Source organism: Sorex fumeus, unplaced genomic scaffold, assembly GCF_029834395.1.
Source record: "Sorex fumeus unplaced genomic scaffold, SorFum_2.1 ptg000018l, whole genome shotgun sequence".
Classification (NCBI taxonomy): Eukaryota; Metazoa; Chordata; class Mammalia; order Eulipotyphla; family Soricidae; genus Sorex; species Sorex fumeus.
In genome coordinates this window covers 15,089,461-15,116,150 of record NW_026606075.1, presented here as the reverse complement: position 1 = coordinate 15,116,150, position 26,690 = coordinate 15,089,461, and the positions used below count along the sequence as shown (strand labels likewise).

At 37.6% G+C, this 26,690-nt stretch overlaps 1 protein-coding gene across 1 annotated transcript in view; it reads left to right on the top strand.

The window, feature by feature from the left end:
- RASA1 (RAS p21 protein activator 1) overlaps window positions 1–26,690 on the top strand; it is a 107,505-nt gene that overhangs the window by 33,657 nt on the left and 47,158 nt on the right. The window contains exons 2-5 of the mRNA XM_056112443.1: window positions 12,128–12,280; window positions 13,206–13,341; window positions 14,131–14,201; window positions 22,275–22,392. Coding sequence (XP_055968418.1) covers window positions 12,128–12,280; window positions 13,206–13,341; window positions 14,131–14,201; window positions 22,275–22,392 — 478 coding nt within the window. The remainder of the gene's footprint in view (window positions 1–12,127; window positions 12,281–13,205; window positions 13,342–14,130; window positions 14,202–22,274; window positions 22,393–26,690) is intronic.

Sequence of the window (26,690 nt, the reverse complement as noted above, 5' to 3'; positions counted from 1 at the left end):
CTTGTAAGGTGGACGCCCTACCCGCTGTGCTATCGCTCCAGCCCCTTTTATGTAGGAGTACTGCTATTTATTCAGCCACTGATTAGATGATTAGATGATTGAATTGTGCATGAACTCCACCTTACCTTTTTTCATTTTTTATAATTTTATTTATTGAATCACCGTGAGAGCAGTTACAAAGCTTTTGGGTCTAAGTCTCGGTCATACAGTGAAACACCCATACCTTCACCAGTGCCCATTCTCCACCACCAAAAACCCCAGTATACCCCATCCCAAACCCTCCCCCTACCTGTGGGGCAGATGATTTCCACATTACTCTCTCTCTACTTTGATCTATTCAATATTTCAACACCAGACCCACCATTATTATTTGAGATTTTATCCCAACACTCAGATCGGCTGAAAAGGCAACAGTAGACAATTTGTGTTCTATTGCTGGTTGTGAATAACATGATGTCGCGTGGCTGCAGTAGGGCCATGTGATTTTGAAATTTCAAAATTTCAACACTTAAATCTGGAGGGATTTCTGTCAAAAGCCACTGGGTTTCGAGATTTGCTCCTGAGTCTCTGGGATCATGGCCGTTGAGCAGCTTGATCAGGGGCCAGAGAGGCCTGTTCGTGGGCGATGACTTGGGGTCTCGTTGGGGTGGGGAGGACAGGCCCAGCTCCCATCCCGTGAGGCCCCCAAATGTCTTGTCACTGACAGCCACACCTGACTGTCCAGTGGCCTCTGGAGGATGATGGCCACCGAGCTGCCAAGGGGGAGCAGCCAGAGGGACAACACCCTTTCCCCCCTGGGGTGGCCTGGCCACAGTAACCTACTGCGTGGTTCAGACGCATTTCTGCCAAAAGCCACTAGGTTTCGAGATTTGTTTCTGAGTCTCTGGGATCATGGCTGTTAAGCAGTTCAATCAGGAACCAGAGAGGCCATGCCTCCAATTATATAGCGGAGCTGGAGGTGGTTTGTGGGTGTATCTCCCACATACCTAACTTTTGGCCGTTTACTTTCTTGGTAAACTTTGCCCCAAGTTGTTGGGGCCTGGCCAAAGGCACAGCAGCAATTTTGGGGTATCTGGAAGTCTGAAGGCGCCATCAGGCTGCTGATGCACTTGCCTCACAGGTACAGATTGACCTGCTGGCACCACCATACCCCCATCTAGATATTCTTTATCCTGGCTACATCTGTATTTGGATATTTATCTAATTTTACATTCAGGTTTTTTGTTATGTTTTTCCATCTTGTCTTTTCACTTTGTCAAACCTGTTTTCCTATGAATCAAACACACTGTCCTCCCGTTGTTCATCGATTTGCTTGAGCGGGCCCAGTAACGTCTCCATTTTGAGACTTGTTGCTATGTTTGGCATATTGAATATGTCACGGGTAGCATGCCAGCCTTTGCTGCGTGGGCGAGATACTCTTGGTAACTTGCCGGGCTCACCGAGAGGGGCAAAGGAATTGAACCCGGCTCGGCCAGGCTGGTTGCGCGCAAGGCAAACGCCCTACAGCTGAGCTTCTAAAATTTAATATATCAGTTTTCCTCTTGATGCTTTTATTTGATCATGTTTAAGAAATCTTTGCCTACTCTCAGGACATTATATTATCCTGTCTTCACCCTCACCCCTGAAGGTATATTGCTTTATCTGTCACTTTTAGATTTACATTGTGAAATTGATTTTTGTGTGTGCAACATGGAAGGGGTGAAGATTTTTTTTTTTAAAGAAAGGATATACAAGGCTGAAAAGCGGAAGGCATAGTATAGGGGTAAGGGTAACTTGCCTTGCTGTGCAGCCACTGTTGGCTTGATCCCCCGTACCACATGGTCCCCTGAACACTCCCAGCAGTCACTCTTGAACACAGATCCAGGAGTAGCCTCTCAGCACCACCGGGTGTGGCCCCCAAGCCATACAACACGACATATATGTACGTACCCATATATATGTCTATGTATGCGCATACGTAACAACATGAACTAAGGTCTTTTCAGGATTATCATATCAGAAATTAATGGTGGCTCACTTCTGAGTCTGTTGTATCTCATCTCTTTTACTTAGGTTTACTTATCTTTGCAATTGGGTGATAAATGACAAAATACTTTTTTGTAAGTGTACAAACCTATAAGTTACCCTTCTTCATTACTGAAATAGACTGTGACCTTTATTGTTTTGATCAATCTCATGCAAATATCAGTTATAGTTTCCGAACCATTTTTGGTTCTTTTTCAAGTTTTATGTTACATCTTTGATATTGTAATGTTTTACCTTACCTTTTGCACTTTTCAGATTAGTTTTTTAGTTTCTCATTAATATGTTGAATTAGATACTTATTGTTGTCATTCTTTTAAAAATACAATAATCACTTAATACTATAGACTATAACATTAGCTCTATGTCACAATATTTTTTGAGTGTAATTTTTTTTTTTTTTTTTTGCTTTTTGGGTCACACCCGGTGATGCTCAGGGGTTACTCCTGACTCATGCACTCAGGAACTGCTCCTGGCGGTGCTCAGGGGACCATATGGGATGCTGGGAATCGAACCTGTGTCGGCCATGTTGGCTGCATGCAAGGGAAATGCCCTACCCGCCGTGCTATTGCTCCAGCCCCCATGAATATCTCTTTTTAAAAAAAGTAAAACCAGGCTGGAGAACATTTTTTTTTTTAATTAAACCACTCATGCATTGCTTGCGCAGGGCTGCAGCCCCTGAAGCACTGTGGATTTGGCTCCCAAACCTATAAATAAGGCACAGTAGTACAGGGAAAGTTTCCACTGTCGCATTCTAATCTTTTTTTTTTTAGTAATAACTATTGCTATTATTTACATGTTGTCATATATAAATATACAAATGTGTAATGTAGATGATTGGTGTGTTAATACTGTTTTTCAAAGGCTGTATCTATCTGCACACAGTTATAAGTGTGGTATGCACAAAAAGCTACATAAAGAATTTTACTGGCTTAAAATAAAACCCTTACTGAAACTAATTTTGGCTTTCCAGTTGTACTTTCTAAATCGTAATTTACTGCTTTATTTTATAGATACTTTCTATTGGTACTCTATATAGCACAGTGGTAGGGCGTTTGCCTTGCGAGCAGCCAGCCCAGCCAAGCCGGGTTCGATTTCTCTGCCCCTCTCGGAGAGCCCGGCAAGCTACCGAGAATATCTTGCCTGCACGGCAAAGCCTGGCAAGCCACCCGTGATGTATTCGAAATGCCAAACACAGTAACAGCAAAGTCTCACACTGGAGACGTTACTGGGCCTGCTCGAGAAAATCGATGAACAACGGGAGGACAGTGATTCTATAGAATAGATATTTCTATCTTTAAATACCTTTCTATACATATTCTATATCTATTCTATGGATACTTTATTTTATAAATACTATAAAATAGCCATAGATATTTTATAGATACTTTACAGTATCTGGATCTGTTCTATATGCTTAGGATAAATGAATAATGAAGATACCTACTTCTCTGAAGTTGTATTTTTCTGGGAGGAGAAGGAACATAAATGATTGTAAAAATACTAGAGGTAATGATGTGATTAGAAAAAGATAAATTGAACAGAATAGGGACACTGGTAGTGATAGAAAGGGCAGGTGCGATATTAAATATCGTGATCAGAATGAAACTTCTTGAAATTTTTGTACAAAGATTTAATGGTACATTTCTTTCAAGTATCTTAAAAATTTTGAATTTGTGTACTTTAATATGTTAACTATTTCTTTTTTTTTCACCTGTGTAATTTTTCTACTAGATTTGCTTAATTTATTTGCTCAGATTTCTGGTCATTTGACCAGAATTGAATTTGACTTTTTTTTTTTTTAAACTTTTGGTACATGACTACAGTGATGAGCACCTGTGTGCATTTATTTAGTTCATATTTCACTTTTTTTTTCTTGTTCTTTGGTTTTGGGGACATACCTGGTTGTACTTATTCCAAGCTCTGTGCTAAGTGACCACTCCTGGTGTAGTGCTCAAGAGGACCTTATGGTGTGCTGTGGATCAAACCCTAGTCAGCCATGTACAAGGCAAACCCACTGTACTGTCTCTCTGGCTCCTCACTGACATACTCAGTATTTGTGTTGTCAGATATTTCTTGTATATTTTTAATTTTCAGCTTCTAAACATTATATTTTAAAGATCGATATATAAAAAATTTCACAACAGTTTCAGCTTTTTTTTGTGTGTGTGGATCTGGATTTGATTGCTTTTTAGGCATCTTATTGTTGACTGAACTCCTTGTCCTTGTTCACTGTTTTTTTGTGATATTTCTCATTTATATATTACATTTTTATGTGGGATAGGGACCTATTCCGGAATTGATGAAGTGCATGGTTTTGAAATAAAATACACTGCTGGTTAAATAACTTTTAAAAAAGGTTTTAGAGTTAAGTAGTTGGAGGCATACATGCTTAAAAAGCACAGCAAACTGTTTGGTGTTGAAATCTGCCATGTAGTGCAGATTGGACCTAGCCATGCTAGTGTATGAGAGGGCCACCCCTGCAGTGCAGCAATGCTCATTTGTTACCAGCTCTTCTGTGTGGCTGTGGGGTGGGACATGCTATAATTGGAGATTGAATTTGGTTTACTCCTGCAAAGCATATGATCTGCCACCTCAGCTGTCTCTAGCTCTGTGATACTTTGACTAAGAAAAAGACAGTGGTGGCTTTTTCTTTTGACAGTGGAAAGTAATGTCAAGGAACTTGCTGATTGTGAAGATCAGTTAGATGAAGAGTGACTGGCTTGAAGTTTATATCTTGAGGTATTACTATATGATCTATAAGACATTAACTAAACAATAGATGAGATTGTTAATGTTAAGGAAAACAGAAAACCATCAAGTATCAAACCGTCTAAGACATCTTAAGACAACATGTTATCAACTAACGAAAATTGAGGTTAGGGAGTTTAGGTGAGGGGACTAATACTTTTTTGCCAAGAAAATCAGTGCGATCATAAGCCATTATTTACTAGATGACTTTTGATTTATACTATCTCTGGGCAAAAGTAGTCTTTAGAAGATTTCTCTGCAGAGGTAGTATTTTGGTTCTGCCTTGAACTAGAGTAGACTTGGAGGGATGGGTGATGAAGATGTTTAGAGTAAGGGGTAGGAGGATAATGCAGAATGAGAAAATAGTTTGAAGGGGACAGTGCAGAACATTTTTCATTTAGGCTAATGTGGATTCCAGTAAGGGATTATACATTTAGAATTCAATATAGGCAGGGTACTTGACAAATTTATTTTATTTTCATTTGACAGTGCCAACTATCTTCCAAGTATTGTGACATTTGTTCGAGAATTGTGAAGATGACTTAAATGTGTTCAGCATTCTAATGTAGTTTTCAGTTTAATGGAGAAACGATGTAGAAATGATTATAATACAGGTAATATAAAAAATTAGAAGAAATTGGTTGGGAGGGAGGATGGTAGAAGATTAATCATGACAGTATCAAGGAGATGACACTTAGGCTAGTTAAAGCATTAAAAATTACATTTCCTTAGGCAATGAACTAGCAATAAAGGTATTTCAGATCAAATAAACAACATGATCAAAGAGATGGAGTCTTAAAAGTGCTTGCATAATGCCATATCAATAACTTGAAATTTATTATATGATTAGTGGATTTAATTTATTGAGATGTGATTCGGGTGCAGTTTTGTTTTTGGTAGTTTTAGGGAACAGAAAAGCAGTCAAACTGTTTGCAGAGATTTTTATAAGTCATGGTCAGAAAGGATATTGACTCTGGAAAAGGAAAAGTTTAGAATAAAAGTACACAGAATTTGGAATTGCTTATTCTTTTCTTTGGATTGAGGGAAAGCAGTATGGAGTAGGGGATTCCAGTAATTTGAATGATCTGTAATTTTTTTTTGTTCTTAAAAAGATTAATATATTGTTTTATCATATAGTTTGGGTGACTGGTTTGAACATGGCAAAGTTAAGGCTGGAGAGAAAAGAAGGGAAGTGGGAAGAATTTTTTTTCTTACTTTTCTCTTTGTTCATTTTTTGTTGCTGTTTTGAGTTATCTGTCAAGATGTCCAGATTGAAAAAAGAGCAAGCACTTGTTGGCCTTGTAGGCTTGGTATTACGGGTAATTGGAGTTAGAACTAATTCATATTGGTAGACATTCTTTATTGTGGCATCATTTAAGTATAAAAGAAATGTGACCTAGATCATATAAGTGGTATTTCTGTTTCGTTTTGGACATTTGTAATCAAGATGTTGAATTTTGTCTTTTCAAGAATAGGGTATTTGTGATCTAGCTATTAAAAATAAGCATTCCAAATCCCTATTTTTTTAGAGGAGAAGAGTATTGCTATTTATTCAGCCATTGATTAAGCTGATTGAATTGGGCATGAATACCACGTTACTTTTTTTTTAAATTCAGAATGTTAATTTTATTACCAAATATCTTCTTAAAATGAAGTTTTATTACAACTCTTGTGTTTTAGGGCTGGAGCGATAGCACAGCAGGTAGGGCATTTGCCTTGCGCATGGCCGACCTGGGTTCGATTCCTCCATCGCTCTCGGAGAGCCTGGCAGCTACCGAGAGTATCCCACCCGCACAGCAAAGCCTGGCAAGCTCCCCGTGACATCTTTGCCAAAAAAAGTAGCAAGAAGTTTCACAATGGAGATGTTACTGGTGCCACTTGAGCAAATCTATGAACAAAGGGAGGACAGTGCAACAGTGCTTGTGTTTTAGAAGAAGTATGCGGTCTTGTTTTCTGAGATCACCCTGAGTAGCTTGTTATCTCATATTAGGGTGGTTGATAAATAGGGTTGAAAACGACTATTATATATTTGGGTTTTTAAACAGGAAGTAGTAACTTGAGAATATGTTCTATTTTTTTATCATAGTATTAAAAATTAAAATACTTTTGTTTTCATTCTGAATTTTGGGCCACTCCTGGTGATGCTTGGGCTCATCCGATTGAACAAGGGCCAGCTGCATGTAAGGCAAGTGCCATATAACCTGCACTGTCTCTCTGGCATCCAATTGCGGTTGTTTTAAAAAACAATGTTTATCTAAAACATATACTATAGATTTAAGCATTAATAAAAAGTATCTAATCTGATTTTTATTAGTTAAAATTAAGTATTCTCACTAAAAGTTTCTATGGATTTTTATTTATACTTTTTTTGTATATTTGTAAAATTTAGGCAAAGGGGCCAGAGCATAGTACAGCAGGTTGGATGCCTGCCTTCCATGTGCCAGACCCGTTTGATCTTTGGTATCTCATGAGGTCCCCCAAGAAATACCAGGAGTGATCCTTGAACATCTTGGGTGTGGCCCCAAGCAAAAAAAAATTTAGGGAAAGATCAAGGCAGCTTGTATTCACAGCTATAAGGGCACTATATATTTGAAATAAACTTTTTTTTATATACAACTTCCTAAAAGCTTTTAATGCTTAAGTTCTTTGTTATAACTCCTTGATACTAGGTCTGTATTTATTTGAAAAGATCGGCTAAATAGTAAATTTATTTATTTTGCATTTTGGGGCCATACTTGGTGGTGCTCAAGACTTCCTCCTGACTCTATGCTCTGAGATCACTTCTAATCTCAGGGAACCTGACAGGCTCAGGATGGGCCAGGGATTGAACCTGGATCAGCTTTGTGTAAGGCAAAGGTCTTCCCTACTGAACTCTCTGCTGCCAAAAGAGTAAAAATTTAAAGCAAATAGAGATTTGCTATATTTAGAATTATTAGCTTCTTCCTTGTCTCTCCTGCCTTTTCAAATTCTAAGGTGTGTTTGTACTAATCATAATACCTGGACAACAGCTCTTTGCCTGCTTGATATGGTTATCGGTTTTGTTGTTGTTGTTTGAGAGGGGGCAGTGTTGGTCATACCCAGTGATCCTCAGGGTTTACTCCTGGCTTTGCACTCAGAATTATTCCTGGAGGAACTCAGGTGACCAGATGGAAGCCTGGGATTAAACCCAGGTCAGCTGCCTATAAGACAAGCACTTTATCTGCTGTTCTATTGTGGTTATCTTAAGTTCCTCTTGGTTTCAAATGCCAAGGAATATAGGAACATCTGTGGAAAGGGCCAAAGAGACTATAATAACTAGAGTTTTCCCACAGAACTGAGCTGTGGGGTGGGAGTTGAAAGGGAGGTACTGTCGGAACTTTGATGAAAGGAAGGGGATAGATACGCTGGTGATGAGTGTGTGGTGGAATGGTGTCCATATCGATTAACCATCAGCAGTATTGGAAATTGCAGTACCTCAGTGAAAATAATCTTCAAGAAGATAATTCATATTCAGAAGTCAGTGGATAGCATTCTGATTTCCAGATTTGATGGTCACAAATGTCAGTATTTGGCTCTCTCTCTTTTTTTTTTAAATTCTTGGGCTGGAGCAATAGCACAGTGGGTAGGGCGTTTGCCAACATGGCCGACCCGAGTTCGATTCCTCCGCCCCTCTCGGAGAGCCCGGCAAGCTACCGAGAGTATCTCGCCCACACGGCAAAGCCTGGCAAGCTACCCATGACGCATTCAATATGCCAAACACAGTAACAACAAGTCTCACAATGGAGACATTACTGGGCCCGCTCGAGCAAATCAATGAACAACGGGAGGGCAGTAACAGTGTTTAAAATTTTTTGCCTTCAGATTTCACAGCACTACATTTCACATGTCAGAAATCTCACTGCCTGAATTACTGAGTTTTCAAAACCTGTACCTAGACTAAGAATTTTAGAACATGGAAAGTTGCAGTAAGGAAGTCAGTCACGTGGTCCTACTTGTATCTGTGTTTTTTTTTTCTGCAGCACAGCATTTCTGTTTCGGAAAGTTCTTGTACATTACCTGTCAAAATCTCTCACTGTTATGAATGCTATACTCTTTTGGATTAAGTTGTGGATGCACTGATTTTTCATACGGGAAAGGAACTTTGGGGGAAGAGCTCTCCTGCAGTGCCCCAAGTGGTAGTTGAGTTTATAGGAAAAGCTGTTGAGTGTACTGCCTAGATACTGCAAATGGATGCTAAATTTATCTGTGCTTATATGACTGTTCCACAGCCCTTCTCTTCATATCTCCATGAGTTTTGAGTACACTTCAACTTTTCTTTCTTGGCACTTTAACACATTCCTTAAGATCCACCAACTTCTGCGTTAGATGTCCTTTATTGAGATAATTGAGTTCATTTATTTTTAAGTTTCCTTATCACTTTATTTATAAACTGTAAAGAATTAGGCTACATTTCTGACAGTTTTTTCCCACTCCCAAGTTTTTATTTGAAAATAATTTTACCTACTTAAGAGACTATTTATAAAATAGTCATCTCATATTGAAGACATTCTTTCTCAGCCATTTTGTTTGTCTCTTCTATTTTTAAAGGAAGATAATCTTCATTAAGGGCAATTACTTTCTTATGCTCTTCATTTTATTTTATTGCCTTTAGAAATTTTCTTTATCAGATCTTCCCATAAACTTGTATAAGGGGATAAATGTAATGAAGTTTTCATAAGGATTTTAAGTCTAGACTAATGGCACTATTTGTAGATTAAGGATAAGAATACATAAAGTATCTAAGAATCTTTGACTACCTTATCTCATATTTTGGGTTTCAAATATGGTTTGTAAAATTCAGAAAACTAGTGTTTCCTTGATGTTTAACCTCCACAATTATGGGCTCAGCTGTATGCAAGGCACTGTATGAAGATTGGGAGCATAAAAAACGTTGCTATTTGGGTACTTAGAGCTAAGGGCAGATAAAAATATAAAATTAAAAAAATTGAAGGATATTAACAGACAAGTGCTTAATTGAAAGGTGGGAGGTGATCTATTCATGTAGGTGTTAAATCAGATTTTATGCAGGTATACTTTTTGTTGCAACTTGAAGTAGGGTAATTTTTGACCTGCAGAGATGGAAGGAGCACATGAGATATTGTAGTCAAGTGCAGAGTCTAGTACTGCAGGTATAATTTGTCTACAAAGGCTAGTTTGAACTTTTTGCGGTCACTTTTGAATGCTAAAATGAATAGCATATGCTTTATTTGGCAATAGGTAACCATATGAAGATTTTTGAGTAATAAAGGTAAAACGATGATTTAAATGATGGTTTAGGACGAGACTCTTAGGAAGAGAAATCTTTCCCTTTTGGAGGAAGGGTTGAGATTAGGAGGTAACTTGGCAGTTGGGGTGGCAGTGGGAAAGGCCTGAACAAATCCGTGAAGGAATGGAAAGTGGAGCTGCAGTGATGTGAAGTGTAGTATACAAGTTGACGGTAGTTTCATATCTATAAAGAGGCAGAGCAATCCAAGTTGCTTTTGAAGTTTGTTTCTTTTTTATTGTAGGGTTATTTGTAATAGCCAGGACTTGGCAACAGCCTGTGTGTTGTCCCCATTTATAGAGGAATGAATAAAAAGGATATAAATATTCATTCTCTTCTCAAGTCCCCAAAACCCAGCTAAACCATATGTGGAGGGTACATATTAGAGTGTTTTGAGTCTTTAGCATATTATTTGGAATATATTTCTATTTGTGGTCAGTAAGTCGGGCTATACACTATTTTTACTCTTATTAGAATTACAAAATATATATTTAATCTTCTAATTGTTCTCATACTCCTTTATCTATAATAAACGTTTTTGGCTATACTTTTTTCTTTGCCTCTGACATCTTTATCAATCAGAAGTCTCCAGTTTTCTCTAAATTAGTTGATACTTTATTGTCTAGTAGTTTTTAGCTTGTATTTTTAGAAAGTGTAGACCAATAGCCAAAGACTGTTTCTTCATGCCCCTGTACTGTAGTATTTAGTTTATTAGATAATGTTGGCCAGTTTGTTTCTATTGTCTACTCTATCATAAACTTCTGCCTTGAGGTTCTGTGATACTAGCTTGTGTTTCAGTCTAAAATAGAATGCTTGTGGACTTAACGAACGTCAGCTTTAGACTATACAATAAAGTTTGCTTTTAACCTTTAGATTTAGTGTTCTTAAAAAAATATTTTAAATTGAATGCTTTGGGTTTGAGACTATAACTAGCAGAGCTCAGGCCTTACTCTTGGATTTGTGCTGAGGGATCACATTCCATCCAGTAACCATATGAATTAAACGTGGGTTGTCTGTTTGAAAGTCAAGTGACCTACCCACAGACCTACCCACTGTACTATCTCTCAAGCCCCTGGATTTGGTACTTTAAGAGAATTAAACTACAGGTTAAGAAATGTTTTAGAATAGCACTGTGTAACACTGTCCTCCCATTGCTCATCGAATTTGCTCAAGAGGGCCCAGTAACATCTCCATTGTGAGACTTGTTGTTAACTGTTGAAGATTAAAATTTAATCTTCTGACCCATACAGAGTTGGTTGCCTAACAGTGGGGAGCACATAAGAAAAATTTTAAAATTTTGTTTTAGAATAAATTTTGTCATGACTGATTATCAGTCAGTAGTTTATGCTGAGCCGGGTTCGATTCCTCCTCCCCTCTCGGAGAGCCCAGCAAGCTACCGGGAGTATCTTGCCAGCACGGCAAAGCCTGGCAAGCTACCCGTAACGTATTCAATATGCCAAACACAGTAGCAAGTCTCAAAATGGAGACATTACTGGGCCCACTCGAGCAAATTGATGAACAACAGGAGGACAGTGACAGTGATAATAGTATTAAATTTTAATCTTCAAGCAGCTATTAGTGGTCATTTTCTAACTTGAGCAAATTGATGAACAATGGGAGGACAGTGACAGTGATAATAGTATTAAATTTTAATCTTCAAGCAGCTATTAGTGGTTATTTTCTAAGCTCTAGTCTCATAAACTGGGTCGTGACCCATACAGAGTTGGTTGCCTAACAGTGGGGAGCACATAAGAAAAATTTTAAAATTTTGTTTTAAAATAAATTTTGTCATGACTGATTATCAGTCAGTAGTTTATGCATTTTTGTACCTGTTTTGTATGCCCTGTATATCTGTCAGGAATGATCTCTGAGCACAAATCCAGGAGTCAGCCTGGAACACTGATGGCTTTGGCTCTATAATTGAAAATAGAAAGAACCAAAAACAGTCCAGTTAAAATAGGTTCAGCTAATTCAGAGTAAAATATAAACTATTTCTAGCGATGTATGACTACTTGTTATCAATAATTTTTGATGGCTATTTTTATTCTAATATTTTAATTTTTTTCTCCTTAGGTGGTATCATGGAAAACTTGATAGAACTATAGCTGAAGAACGCCTCAGACAGGCAGGGAAGTCTGGCAGTTACCTTATAAGAGAAAGTGATCGGAGGCCAGGGTCCTTTGTACTTTCATTTCTTAGCCAAACAAATGTTGTCAACCATTTTAGGTAAGTCTTTATTCCTGTTATGAATTTATATACTAAAAGCACTTGTGTCAATATTCATTAGCATATTTGCTGTAATAAAGGCGAATCACTCATTTAAATATTTGGAAATTCATTGTCTAATAAACGATTCATTGGATTTGAGTAGCTATTATTGTGTTTATTATACATTGTCTAAGAGCAACTTATTTCATCCATGTGTTAGATTACCTGTTGCATTTGCACCATAGGAACTTAAGTGAAAATAATAGTAACATTAATAATGTTCCTTTTAAAGAATTTCAAAGAAACCTTGAGTGGTAGAGTGGAAATAAAACAAATGTTATTTTAAAATTATATAGCAAATAACTAAAATGCAGGAAATGTTTCTAGGAGTAAAGTTGTATTCATTTTTATCTTCACTATCCTGAACTCTGAAAACACTGATTTCAGTTAACAAGGATGTATTTTTTCAAGAATTGTTAATAAAATTTGTATATATAAATAAACATGTTATTGTATTTAGTTTCGTTTTTAGGGAGAATAAAAATAATTGATTCCTTTAACACATAGTGTTTTTAATAGCGTTGATTTAAGTTTTAAAAGGTCAGTGTAAGTTCTCCATGCTACTTGTAAGCTGAGAAAAGTTATTAAAATTACTCTTCACTATTTTAATCTGAAAGTGAAAAGAGGCATTTGAGGATGAATTTATGAATATTTTTTATCAGTTTCGTTGTTGAGATTTTAAGCCTGGCATTTTATATTGTATATGTAATTATGAAAAAGAGCCCAGGTAATTTGCATGAGGTAGCCATATAAGTATTTTAGTAATGTCCTATTAAAATAGTATGAAAATTATGAATTTGTAATTTCTTTATGAAACATAGTTTTCAAAATTGGCCCTAACGGTTTTTGTCATACTGTTTTTTTTTTTTCCCCATGCAAATAGGATCATTGCTATGTGCGGTGATTACTACATTGGTGGGAGACGTTTTTCTTCACTGTCAGATCTAATAGGTTATTACAGTCATGTTTCCTGTTTGCTTAAAGGAGAAAAATTGCTTTATCCAGTTGCACCGCCAGAGGCAAGTAATACTCAAAATATGATTTAGAACTTTATATTTTACTTAAATAATGAAAGAACAATGAAAGCTCTTATTTTTTTGTGGGTTTTGTTTGTTTGCTATTGGATCACACCCAGCAATTTTCAGGGCTTAATCCTGCCTCTGCACCCAGGGATCTCTCGTGGTGATTTTTGGGGAACAATACGGGATTCTGGAGATTGAACTTGGGTTGGCTACATGCCTGGCAAGTTCCTTACCTGCTGTACTGTGGTTCCAGCCCCTTTGTGTGTGTGTTTTTTTTTTAATAAAAATGAATAAAATTTGAATTTTACTAAATTTTAATTCTGGTTAAAGTGTCACAAACCAACAACTTTAAGAAAAGAAAAAGTGGTTTATATAATTTTTTATTTGTTACTAGGTAAGTTTATATATTTTTGTGTTTTATACCTTTATAAGGGGATAGCTTAAGTATTTCTGAGTAAATGAAGAGTAATTGTCTCATAATGCTATTCCTAGAGTTGCTTCCAGATACTTAAGTCCTTATGCATCATTAGAATAACATAATGTTCTGTGTTATTTAAAGTTGGAGGATCACTGATATTAGTAAATACTTTATGCATTATTGAAAAACAGATCTCCTTTGGAATAAAATTAAGACACATTTCAAGACTCGGTTTTTTAAAAAAATAGTATAAATGATCCTGTGGAATTTATAACCTGGATTTTTATTGATTTTTAACTTTGTATATACTTGATTTTACTTTGAGAAAGGTTAAATTATCTCTTGTAAATCCTTTGTGTTGTTTCTAGCCTGTAGAAGATAGAAGGCGTGTGCGAGCTATTCTACCTTACACAAAAGTACCAGACACTGATGAAATAAGGTGTGTTAAAAATGTTTTTATTCATAGGCATTTGAATGATTGAAAATATATTGCTCTCGGAGTAGGAAGGTTTAGAGAAAATAGTGTTGTGATAGGGTGAAAAAGTCTGTAATATTGTGTCCGGTATATGTTAGTTTTTAAAAAGAATTGTTTTTATAATAGTGTTTTTATAATAGTGGCTGCTCCTGTATCTGTGCTCTGGGAGGCTGCTTCTGGTGGTGCTTGGCTATTGACCTGGGGCCTACTGCATGGGGTCTTCTCAGCCTTGTCAACTATCCTTCCTGAATCTGTTGTCCCTGTACGCCTGTGTTAAATTACCTATTGCATTTGCACCATAGGAACTTAAATGAAAATAATAGCAATTTAGCTTTAATTATACTATCTTTGTTACAGAGTAAGGAGAATATTATATTCTATGCTTACAGTGCTTACTTTTTTTTTTTTTTTTTGCTGGAGGGTGGGAGGGTGGGAGGGTTGGGCCACACTTAGCAATGCTTTGAAGTTAGTTCTGTCTCTTTGCTCCTGTTGGTACTCTGAGGACCATATGTGATGTTGGGGATTGAATTCATGTGCAGCCACATACAAGGCAAACACCCTATCCACTGCACTACCACTCTGACCCTGATATGCTAAGTGATTACTTTTTTACATGGTGAATGAATAATTTGAAGTATTGTTACAGAACTATATAACAGTCACTGTCACTGTCCTTCCATTATTCATCGATTTGCTCGAGCGGGCCCAGTAACATTTTGAGATTTGTTGTTACTGTGTTTGGCATATCGAATACCTCACGGGTAGCTTGCCAGACTTAACCGTGTGGGCGAGAGCTTGCCAGGCTCTCCAAGAGGGGCGGAGGAAGGAATGAACTCAGGTAGACTGGGTTGGCCGTATGCAAGGCAAAAATGCCCTACTCGCTGTGTGCTATCGCTCCATAAAATAGTAGTTTTTAGTTTTTATCATTTCTATGTAATTTGATAGAAATAACAAAACTACCAGATTTTCAGTTTCCATAAACTAACTTTTCAGTAGAAAATTTCTCATAGTAACCTATTAAGACTAAATAACAGTAAGACTACTGATTATGCGTCTGTCCCTCCATCCATCACTCTGTCCTCCTACCCTCCCTCACTCCCTTCAGTAAGAAAGGGATCTCCCAAGGACTGCTCAGGGAGCTTAAGGGCTACTCCTAGTAATACTCTCTATCAGCCTGGCCTATCAGGTTAATACTTTGTCCCAGATGCTACCTGGGCCATATCTGACAGTGCTCCAGTGCTACACTTAACATTGCAGTGGTCATGTGGTGCCAGGTATTTAAGCTTGAGTTTTGAATGCACACGCAAAGCATGCACTTCAGATCTTTGAACTCTACCCTGGCCCCATTATAGTTTATTTTTAAAAACAAATTTATTTTTTGCTTTTTGGGTCACACCCGACGATGCACAGGAGTTCTTCCTGGTTATGCACTCAGGAATTAATCGTGGTGGTGCTCAGGGGACCATATGGGATGCTGGGAATCGAACCCGGGTCGGCCGCATGCAAGGCAAACTCCCTACCCTCTGTGCTATTGCTCCAGCCCCTGTTTTTGTTTTTTAAGAAAACACTAGCAGTACACTCTAAAATGAGTGATAATTTTTCAGAGGTATTAGGAATTTCTGGAAGTGATGGTATTTTTTTAAAAAATTAAGATTCGTGTTCAAGAGATAGTAGAGGGAGTAAGGTGCATGCTGTGCATTTGGCTGACTCCAGTTTAATCCTTGGCATCAAATATAAGCATATGTTCTCGATGCATGTATAGGTCAATGCATGTGCCCATCCAGGAGTGATTTCTGAGCACAGAGATAGGAGTTAACTCTTCAGCACAACTTGTTTGTCCCCAAAATCCAAAAACATAAAACAAAAAACCAAAACAAAGATTCAAGTGTCTGGCATCTCAATATAGAAATTACACTTTTATATGAATATCCTTTAAATAAGAACTTTTCACATATTCTCATGGTAATCTCTATTTGTATAGTAATGTATGCAAATAAAGGCTAATGGAAGGAGAAATGAGAAAATACACATAATAAGGAGCACGGGGAATTATAAACTCACAAATTTTGGGTAATTTGTCTATTATTGGTGATATCAGTACCAGAGTTCCTTAAACTTAATACCCCTTTCACCTGGGATGGCTTCTTCTTCTTTTTTTTTTTTTTAAATAAACCTAGCTGTGTAAAATATATACAAAAAATAAAAATTTACTGATGATAAATCATAAATTTATTTTAAAGCAAGTTTTCAGTGATATTCCATTACATACAAATGAGATAAAGTATGGGTTGGGACTCACATTTAAGAACCTAAGATCTATATTGCAACTCTCTTAACCATGATTTTGTAATCCTAGATATCCTTACAACAGAGAGTGCCTGAATTCATCATAATATTGATAAATCATTTGTCTTTGATAATTTCACTGATAGTACAAAACTGTGGTACACATCATGGGGATGTAGCTAAATTATTTGGTATTCTTGACTGCCACACACTGAAGTTAAATGGAAAAAGAAAAAAAGCAGTCTTAATGTTCTTGGTAGGATGGGAAAAAAGAAAAACACCATTAAATCTCAGCCCTCAGCTACACATCCTTTTGATACTCTCTGCTGAGAAAGGAGAAATACTAGGAAAGTATGTCTGGTACTTACCAAGTTCAGCGTCTTCCCCAAAAGACTGTGAATTTAGAGCTGTACTGAGCACTTTGCTTCTTTGCAGAGCATTTTGGTTATTGAATATGACCGACAGAAAGTTATCCAATCTAAGTATTTGACAATTTTTATGAAAAAATAATTGAGTTTGTTTATTTAAGGAAAATAATTGGTGATATTTATTTGCCAATTTGGGAAACCTTTTATGTATTATCAGAAGTTTGACAGTTTCCCAAATGTCGAATGGCTCTTCTTCCAGAATATTTATTGAGTTACTGATATTAAAAAATATGCTATGATGTATAATGTCAATATCTGGATGGTAACATAACCAAATCATGCCAGTACATTCTAAATTCACAATATGTGATGTTCCAGTAAAATTACTCGTAGGAGAATCAAAGTTCAAGGTAATAGATTTTTTTGAAATAGGTGTGGATATTGCTTTGATACCTAGTTGAGAGTACACATAGCAGCTAACCATTAAGAAAGTATTACTGAGTGTTTGATATAACCTTGTGCAATAAACACTTATCTGAAGGTTTCTAAACTTCTCATTCCTTTCATAGCTAATTTATTATGTAAAGGCAGATTACTTTTGCTTACTTTTAATGAATAATCATGTACCAACAGATAAAATGTTGATAGAGAAGAAAGTTTAGTAGTTTTCAGTTATGCCAGACATTCTTATCATATGAAGGTTATGTTTAAAGAAATTTTTAAATATTTTAAAACACTTATGTTTTTAATTCAAATATGTTAAGTATCAGCAAATAATTGCTCTACATAAACATTTTTAGGGTAATAATAATTCTGTTCATTTTGGGACCACATCAAGTAGTCTCAGAGGTTACTCCTGGGGGTACTTTGTTATGCCAGTGATCACCCTTGGCCTCCTACTGCAAAGCATTTGTTGGCCTTTGGAGCTCTATCTCCAGCACTAGAATATCTATTTCTGGGAATGTAAAGGGGTCCTGACATTAACCTCTATTGGTCTAGGTGACTCTCTACTTCCCTCTGTTAAGAACTGACTTGGCTCAGATAGAGAAGGGAGCACCAAATAAGGGTGTTGGGAGGATCCTCCCAGGATGGGAGAAGCATGCTGAAAGTAGACTATAGACCAAACACAATTGCCACTCAATGCCTCTTTTGCAAACCACAGCACTCAAAAGGAGAGAGAGAACAAAAGGGAATGCCCTGCCACAGAGGCAGGGTCGGATGGGGGGTGGGAGGGATACTGGATCCGTGGTGGTGGAAAATGGGCATTGGTGGAGGGATGGGTACTTAATCATTGTAAAATTGAAACCCAAGCACAAAAATTTTTAATTCTACAACTGTACCTCTTGGTTTGTCACTAATTAAAAAAAAAAAAATAGTGAGATCTCCAAACTACCAGCCAGGACAGTCACCTCTGATAATTTTGCTATAAAGGATTTAGAAGTGGAATTTTCTAAGTCCCTGGAAAATAAAGCCTGCTGACATGCACTTTCTACCTAAAATGTATCAGTGATAAATAAGTCAGTTATTGCTTAAAAAAAAAAAAAAAAACCTACTGACCTAGAAGGTGAAAATTCAAATAAGAAATAGACAAATAGACATAATTTAGTTTTTTCAGATCTGTAAAGATATTTATCTTTCAAGTTTTAGTTGAGATAGTGTGACAGTGGTGTTAATATCTATAGAATGTACAATTATACATGTTTTCTTATATATGAAATTATTAAAATTCTATATGTGAAGTTGAGTTTTAGAGTAAAAATGAATGAAAATTAAAAATTTAATTTTTATAACCTTTAAGAAAAAATTGTAGAGTAAGTCTTAGAATTGTGGTTTCTGTGATGCTAAAGGGCTGGAGCGTTAGCACAGCAGTAGGGTGTTTGCCTTGCACGCAGCCAACATGGCTGACCCGAGTTCGATTCCTCCGCCCCTCTGGAGAGCCTGGCAAGCTACCGAGAGTATCTCGCCCACACACCAGAGCCTGGCAAGCTCCCTGTGACGTATTTGATATGCCAGACACAGTAACAACAAAGTCTCCAATGGAGACGTTACTGGGCCCGCTCGAGCAAATCGATGATCAATGGAAGGGCCTTTACTACCTGTCCATGTTCTTTTATTTTTTCTTTTTCTTTTTTCTTTTTATCACTCTGGCCCCCTATGCCTTTTACTTTTTAAATTTTATACTATATAAAGGGCTGGAGTTTTTATTTTCTCATATCTCATATTTTTAAAAAATATATTTTATTTTAGATAAAAAATAGGTAATTGGTTTTAGAAAGGAATAAATTAAGTCATAAAGCCACCTGGTATTTAGCTGATAAAATACTAGTCATATTATCAAGGATGGATATGTCGTTCCCAATGTTCTCCCTTCCGAAGTCCGACATGCCATTTCGTCAGTAAAGAAACGAACAGCACCCGGCCCAGACAAGGTCAGACCTGAACACCTGAAGAACCTGCCGTCAGTACTCATCAATACACTGGCTCGGCTCTTCACTCGCTACCTGTCTGAATGCAAGGTTCCATCTCAATGGAAAACCAGCAGGACCGTACTACTGTTCAAGAAGGGAGACATCCATGACATTGGCAACTATCGGCCGATCTGCCTATTGTGTGTCATCTACAAGTTGTTCACTCGAGTCATCCTAAATAGGATTGGCAGAACACTAGATGAAGGACAACCATGCGAGCAAGCCGGGTTCCGCAAAGGATTCAGCGCCATCGACCATATCCACACGATAACCAAGCTCATTGAGGTTTCTCGGGAGTTCAAGATGCCGCTCTGCTTAACGTTCATTGATTTAAAGAAGGCCTTTGATTCTGTTGAGACGGAAGCGGTCATTGAAGCCCTAGCCAATCAGGGCATTCAAGCTCAATACATCAAGATCCTCCGTGAGCTGTAATGCGGATTCACTACCAGGATCTCACCATTCTACAAAGAAGTGATCGTTGATGTCAAGAGAGGGGTGCGGCAGGGTGATACCATTTCACCGAAACTCTCGAGAACATCATGCGACGACTGGAATGGGAAGGAATGGGAGTGAAGATAGATGGTCGGCAACTACACCACCTCCGCTTTGCTGATGACATTGCTTTAATAACACCAAACATCAGCCAAGCGGCACAAATGCTGGCCGACTTTGACCGTGAGTGTGGAAAGGTAGGACTACAGCTGAATCTTACGAAGATAATGTTTATGAGAAACAGCCTCGTTCCTGATGCCCCATTCACTCTCAACGGAACGACCATCTCCGAATGCAACAGCTATGTGTACCTAGGTCGAGAGGTCAACATGACAAATGACCTGGCACCCGAGATGCGCAGGAGGAAGAGAGCGGCTTGGAACGCCTTCAAGAACGTCGAAGAAATAGCTAAGAGAACGAAGAACTTCTGGCTCCGGGCACATCTCTTTGATTCCACTGTTCTTCCTGTATTAACATACGCCTCAGAGACCTGGGCTCTACGCAATCTGGATGAGAACGCTATTTCGGTCTCCCAAAGAGGAATTGAAAGAGCTATGCTTGGAGTATCACGTTTCACTCAAATGAGTGAAAGAATCCAGAGTTCGACCTCCATTGATGATCAAGAATCAGGGACGCTGTCTCATTTGCCAAGGTGTCAAAAATCAGATGGACTGGTCAGGTAATGAGATTTAAAGACGACCACTGGACTAGAGCTGTTGCCGACTGGATTCCACAGGATGTCAAAAGACCACGTGGCTGCCCACCTACCAGATGGTCAGACTTCTTCATCAAGATCATGTATGATCGGTTTGAGCCTCTTCATGTTCCTCGAGCAAACAGATGCCATTGGGCTACACTAGCACACGACAGGGACAAATGGAGACGTTACTGGTGCCTGCTCGAGCAAATCGACGATTAACGGGAAGTCAAGTGATCAAGTGATTATCAAGGATTGTAGAATGAAGTAGAGTGCAGTATTTTGGGTTCTTAATTTAACTATGAGTTGTCATGAAGTATTTACGAATTTTGTTTTCAGGAGCTTCTCTAAGAAAACATTGAAATTTGAGAAATTTTAGAAAAAATTGTTAAAGATATGAGATTAACTTAATAGGGCTGCAGCTATGAATGTTTAGACTGAATAAAAAGTTTGTTTAAAAATATTACATATTTAATGGGTCTGGAGAGTTAGTATAGCAAATTGGGTGCTTGCCTTGCACATAGCCGACAGGGTTTGCTCCCTATCACCCCATATGATGTTCCAAAGCACCACCCAGTGAGATTACTGAGTGCAGAATCAGGAGTGACCCCTGACCATCTCCAGATGTGGTACCTCTCTGCTCCCTACCTCTTCCCTCCCAATAACTGATTTGAAAATGGATGTAGGGCTAGTGGTAGCATCCAACAAGTCTTGAGACCTTAATATCAAGGTTTTAGTGTAAACTTGTAGTACTGTTGCACTGTCGTCCGATATGCTCAAGCGGGCACCAGTAATGTCTCCATTTCCCCCCCGTCATCTGCTCGTGTGGCCCAGTGGTGTCTGCTCACTCCAGGAACACGAAGTCAGACTTGTTGTTACTGTTTTTGGCATATCGAATATGCCACGGGGAGCTTGCCAGGCTCTGCCCTGCGGGCCGGATACTCTTGGTAGCGTGCCAGGCTCTCAGAGGGATGGAGGAATGGAACCCGGGTCAGCCGCTTGCGAGGCAAACATCCTGCCCACTGTGCTCTGTCCTTAGTGTAAACCTAAAAAGAAAAATTAAAGGAGTTGCAGACCGTTTTATATTGATGACATACAGCAACACCCTATTCCTTCTATGATTGTCTGATGATCACAAATATCTAAAAGCAGTGAAAAAAATCTAGGTTGTATATGTCACTTGACTTAGAAACCGAAAATAGAAAAACCATGTATGCACTCTGATATCATATGTCTACTATCTTTAGAGAATGTTTAATCACGTACATTGGAGTGAATTAAGTGATCCCTGATGTTTTTATTTAAAAGAATGTTAAATTCTTACAAGTATCTGCATCATAAGCTAATTGTGTTTATTAAAAGTATACTTTTCTAAAGTAGTTATACTTTGTGTTACATGTTAATTCTTGTTTGTGAATTTTATTTCTGAATTACATCTGAAAGAGCAAATCATTGCAACTTGGTTTACAGTTCTGTTATCTCAGACTTAAACTCTAAAACCTAGTAAAATATATTGTTGCTGTTTAAAGATTGTAATTAGACTCTAACAATAAGATTTAAATTTTTTAATTTCTTTAGTTTTATGTTGATAATTCCAGAGACATGACAAAAATTTTAATATGTGTCAATATGTGTCATTTGTCAGTATGTTAGCTCTGATGGTTGCACATGATTTTCAGGTATCCATGGCTAAAATTTTTACTTAATATCTAATTGCTATTTTCAGTTTCTTAAAAGGAGATATGTTCATTGTTCATAATGAATTAGAAGATGGATGGATGTGGGTTACAAATCTAAGAACAGATGAGCAAGGTCTTATTGTTGAAGACTTGGTAGAAGAAGTGGTAAGTTGTATACTTTAATTTTTCACTCGGAAGTGTAGTGTAAAATTTTTGACTTTGTTCATAACCAAGGAAATTATATATAAATTTATTTTATGATTTCCAGCATATTTCATTAAAATTTATTTGCTGTTAGTGTATGCTATATTTTGTATAGAATAACCAATGTGACATGTTTTGATGTATAGCCATGTAGCTACCAATTTTCAGAAAGTTTTTATGAGACCCTAAAAATTACCCTAAAAAGACCCTAAAAATTAGAAATGTATTAGCACAGTACTCAGTGGTACTATGTTAAGTTAAGCAGTGCTAGAATGCTTAACTTGCATGTGGAAGGCCCTGGGTTTGATACCTGGCACTGAGGAACTAACAATCATGTAGTGCTAATTTTTGTCCCTTTTGTTGTCTTGGTCTTTCTCCTTTGTGTTGTATTAAACTTACCGTGGAATTTTATTGATTGTATGTTTTTTTAATTAAAAATAATCCTTTGTTGCCATCTGTTGCTCCCCTACCTGCCTTTTCTTACTGATGTCACTACCATAGGTTGCACACATGCCCAGCTGTGGTGTTCACTGAGAGTCCCACATCAGGTTACAGCGTTTTTACACATGACTGTGTTGCTTGCCAAGTGTTCCATCACTTTGGTTATAGTGTTTGCACACAGGCTTACTAGAATTTGCTATATTTGCTTGTGGTGCTCATGTGCATTTTGCAAATAGTGCTCACCAGAGATCTCTCGGGTGATTGTTCAGATTCTGGCCAGGGTTTTACTTCCTGGCCCTGGTCTTTGTACTCTTCATTTAACTACAGTGTTTGCTAAAGTTTCCCTCCCTTTGCTGTGGTGCTCACACACACCTCTCTGGGTGTAGTGTGGCCGGAAATGACCTGCTTCAACAGAGCTTGCCGATGACAGAGCTGCCAGCATCTCAGGTAGTGCGTGTGAGAGCACTAGGATATGGCAAGCATCCTAAGCCACTGAGCTGTTCCTCTGAACCCTACTTTTAGATTCGTTATTTGTAAAATGTATGCATAATTTTCTAGTAAATAATAAAACAGTTGTATTAAATAATATATTATCACATGATTTTATGTTTTGAGAATTTTTTTTCAGTACTCGCTGTATCATGTTTGTATTATGGTACAAATATGTATCATGTTTGTATTATGGTACAAATATGTATCATGTTTGTATCATGGTATGAATATGTATCATGTTTGTATCATGGTATAAATATGTATTTCTTTTTTAAAAGTTTTTTTTATTGAATCACAGTGATAAACACATTTACAAAGTTTTTCATGATTGGATTTCAGTCATATAATGTTCTAACCCCCATCCCTTCACCAGTGTACATTATTGTCAATCACATGAATGGTCCCTGTTTACGTCCCAACCTCCAACCATCCCTCCCAACCTCCATGCCCCCTCCCTGGTGCGCTTGTACTCTCGCTTGCTCTTGCTCTCGTGCTCTCTTTCTTCTCTCTCTCCCTCTCTCTCTTTCTCCCCTCCCCCCTCTCTCCACCTCTGCTCTCCTCCTCCTCCTCTCTCCCCCCCCCACCTTTTTCTCCCTCTCTCCCTCTCCTCCTCTCCCTCTATTGACCAGTCTCTCTCTTGATCAGACAAGCTTCTGGCCATTGACCAGTCCTGACCCCTGTTTACCCTCACCTTGGATATAAGTCTCATACTGTGTTTATGTATTTATATATATATGTATATATAATATCCCACAAGTGAATGTAACAGAGCTTGCGGATGACAGAGCTCTGTCATCCGCAAGCTCTCATTTTATACCTGTCCTTCTCCTCTTGACTTATTTCACTCAGCATGATACTCCCCATATTCATCCATTTATAAGCAGATTTCATGACTTCATTCTTTCTAATGGCTGCAAAGTCTTCCATAGCGTAGATGTGAAATATGTGTTTCTTAAAGCAGGTCAGCATTTAGGGAACATTTGCATTTCAGAAGTAATAGCATCATTGAAACGTATTAGTACTAAATTTTATATTGGATTCTACCCCTTTCAGGTTTGTCAAGCATGAGGGAATGATCTTTATTTTTAATCTCTTAAAATCCACAAAATTAGTCTTTTTAAATTATATCAGGACCTGGTTAATTTGCTGAAACCCATGGTCTGATGATTGCTTCATGAAGATGGCAAGTGGAGAAAACCTTTTTTTATTACTCTCTTGTCTGTCTGTTAGGCAACCAGAGTTTGATGGGTTGGAATCACAACCTAAGAAATTGCAAAAGTTGAAAAAATATGAAACATTGCATACTCATTTTCACCTGGTTATTGATGGCAAGACTTGGGATTAGAACTCTTTAATTAATATATTAGTCTTTCGTATTCTGCATTATGAGAATTTTATGCTGTAGAGGCAAATATGTTTTATAGTGTATATAGTAATCCTTGGGCTGGAGCGATAGCACAGCGGGAAGGGTGTTTGCCTTGCATGCGGCCTAACCGTGTTTGATTCCTCCACCCTCTTGGAGAGCCTTGGCAAGCTACCGCGAGTATCCTGCCAGCAGGGCAAAACCTGACAAGCTCCCTGTGGCATATTCCATATGCCAAAATCTGTAACATGTCTCACAATGGAGACATTACCAGTGCCCGATCCAGCAAATCGATGAGGGAGGATAGTGCTATACAATGCATAGTAATCCTTACTGACTTTACTACAGAATTTCTTTTCTTTCCTTTTTTTTTTCTTTTTGGGTCACACCCAGTGATGCACAAGGGTTATTCTTGGCTCTGCACTCAGGAATTACTCCCTGGCAGTGCTCAGGGGACCATATGGGATGCTGGGAATCGAACCCGGGTTGGCCATATGCAAGGCAAATTTGCCCTATCAGCTGTGCTATGCTCCAGCCCCCAGAATTTCTTAATTTAAACGTTTTCTTTGCATCTTCCTTATTCCTATCTGTTCTATTCCCCTACCCCCTCTGCAACACACACATTGTGATTATTTAAAAAAATTACAGTATAAGGCTGGAGCCATAGCACAGCAGGTAGGGCGTTTGCCTTGCACGCAGCTGACCCAGGCTCGATTTTCAGCATCCCATATGGTCTCTCGAGAACTGCCAGTAATAATTCCTGAGTGCATGAGCCAGGAGTAACCCCTGTGCATCGCCAGGTATGACCCAAAAAGCAAAAAAAAAAAAAAGAAGAATTACAGTATGATCAAATTTTTCTGTGGCTTGGAAATTTGGGTCATGAATCATTTATCAAGGCAAAATATGAATTTATTTTGTTATACCTGGAGATCCTTAAGGCTTACTCCTGGCACTGCTCAGGGATCATTTCTGGTGGGGCATGAGAGACTGTGGGGTATTGGGGATCGAACCTGGGGGGATTGGGGGGATGTCTTTTTTAAGATAAGGAGACGTTACATCTTTACAGGTTAAGAAAACAAAAATTATTGCTTAAAATAAGTATAGTCATTGAGTTAGTAGTAGAATAGTTCCAAGTTAGAATAACAATGATATAGTTTTTGTTCTGGTATCTAGTGTAATTTTTCTAATGAGCCTCTTTGAATTTAATGATAGTTTTTGTAGACTGAGAACCCATTTGGTGGTGGTCTAGATTTTAGGTAATTCATTTGTTAGTTGGATTAAAGAGTTTCTTACCGGGGGAGAGATGGTGAAGGATTGCGTAATGCACCAAACTATAATATTATAAACCATGATACCTAAAATAAAATTTAAAACAAAGAATTACTCATTGAAATTATAGTTACTATTCTTCGAACACTTTTAAAGTTTTTGTCTTAATTCTAGATGTAAGGTTCATGAAGATTTGTCCCTTATAATGTGTCCTCATTGTAATAATGTCTGAGTAGGCATGTCTAATATTGAGTAAATAACTGTCTTTATACCTATACAGCTTTTCCTTGACATTCAGGTTCTGAGAATGTTTTGTAAAAATTGATTCAATTTTATCAGAAGATAAATGTAAAGGTGTAATGCCTGTTTAGATTCTCTTAAGCTAAGTTGTTTCTTCTTACAGTTTTATAATATTTTAATTCTATATTCTTTTCTGTCCTGTAAAATTACTTAATGGATTGAGGTAATTCCATTGGTAAACTACTTTCAGGCAATGAAAATTCATAGTAGGTATTCTGTAAATGTTTCATTTTAGTCTGGTATGAGGTATTTGATGAGCAAACTCCAGACCAATAGAAATAGATCCATATATCATTCTATTTATTTCCTTACTATTTACAAACATTTAGGCTGAGTGTTAGGACTATTTGTATTCAGTGAGAATTATATACTCAACATTTTATTAGTGCAGTAG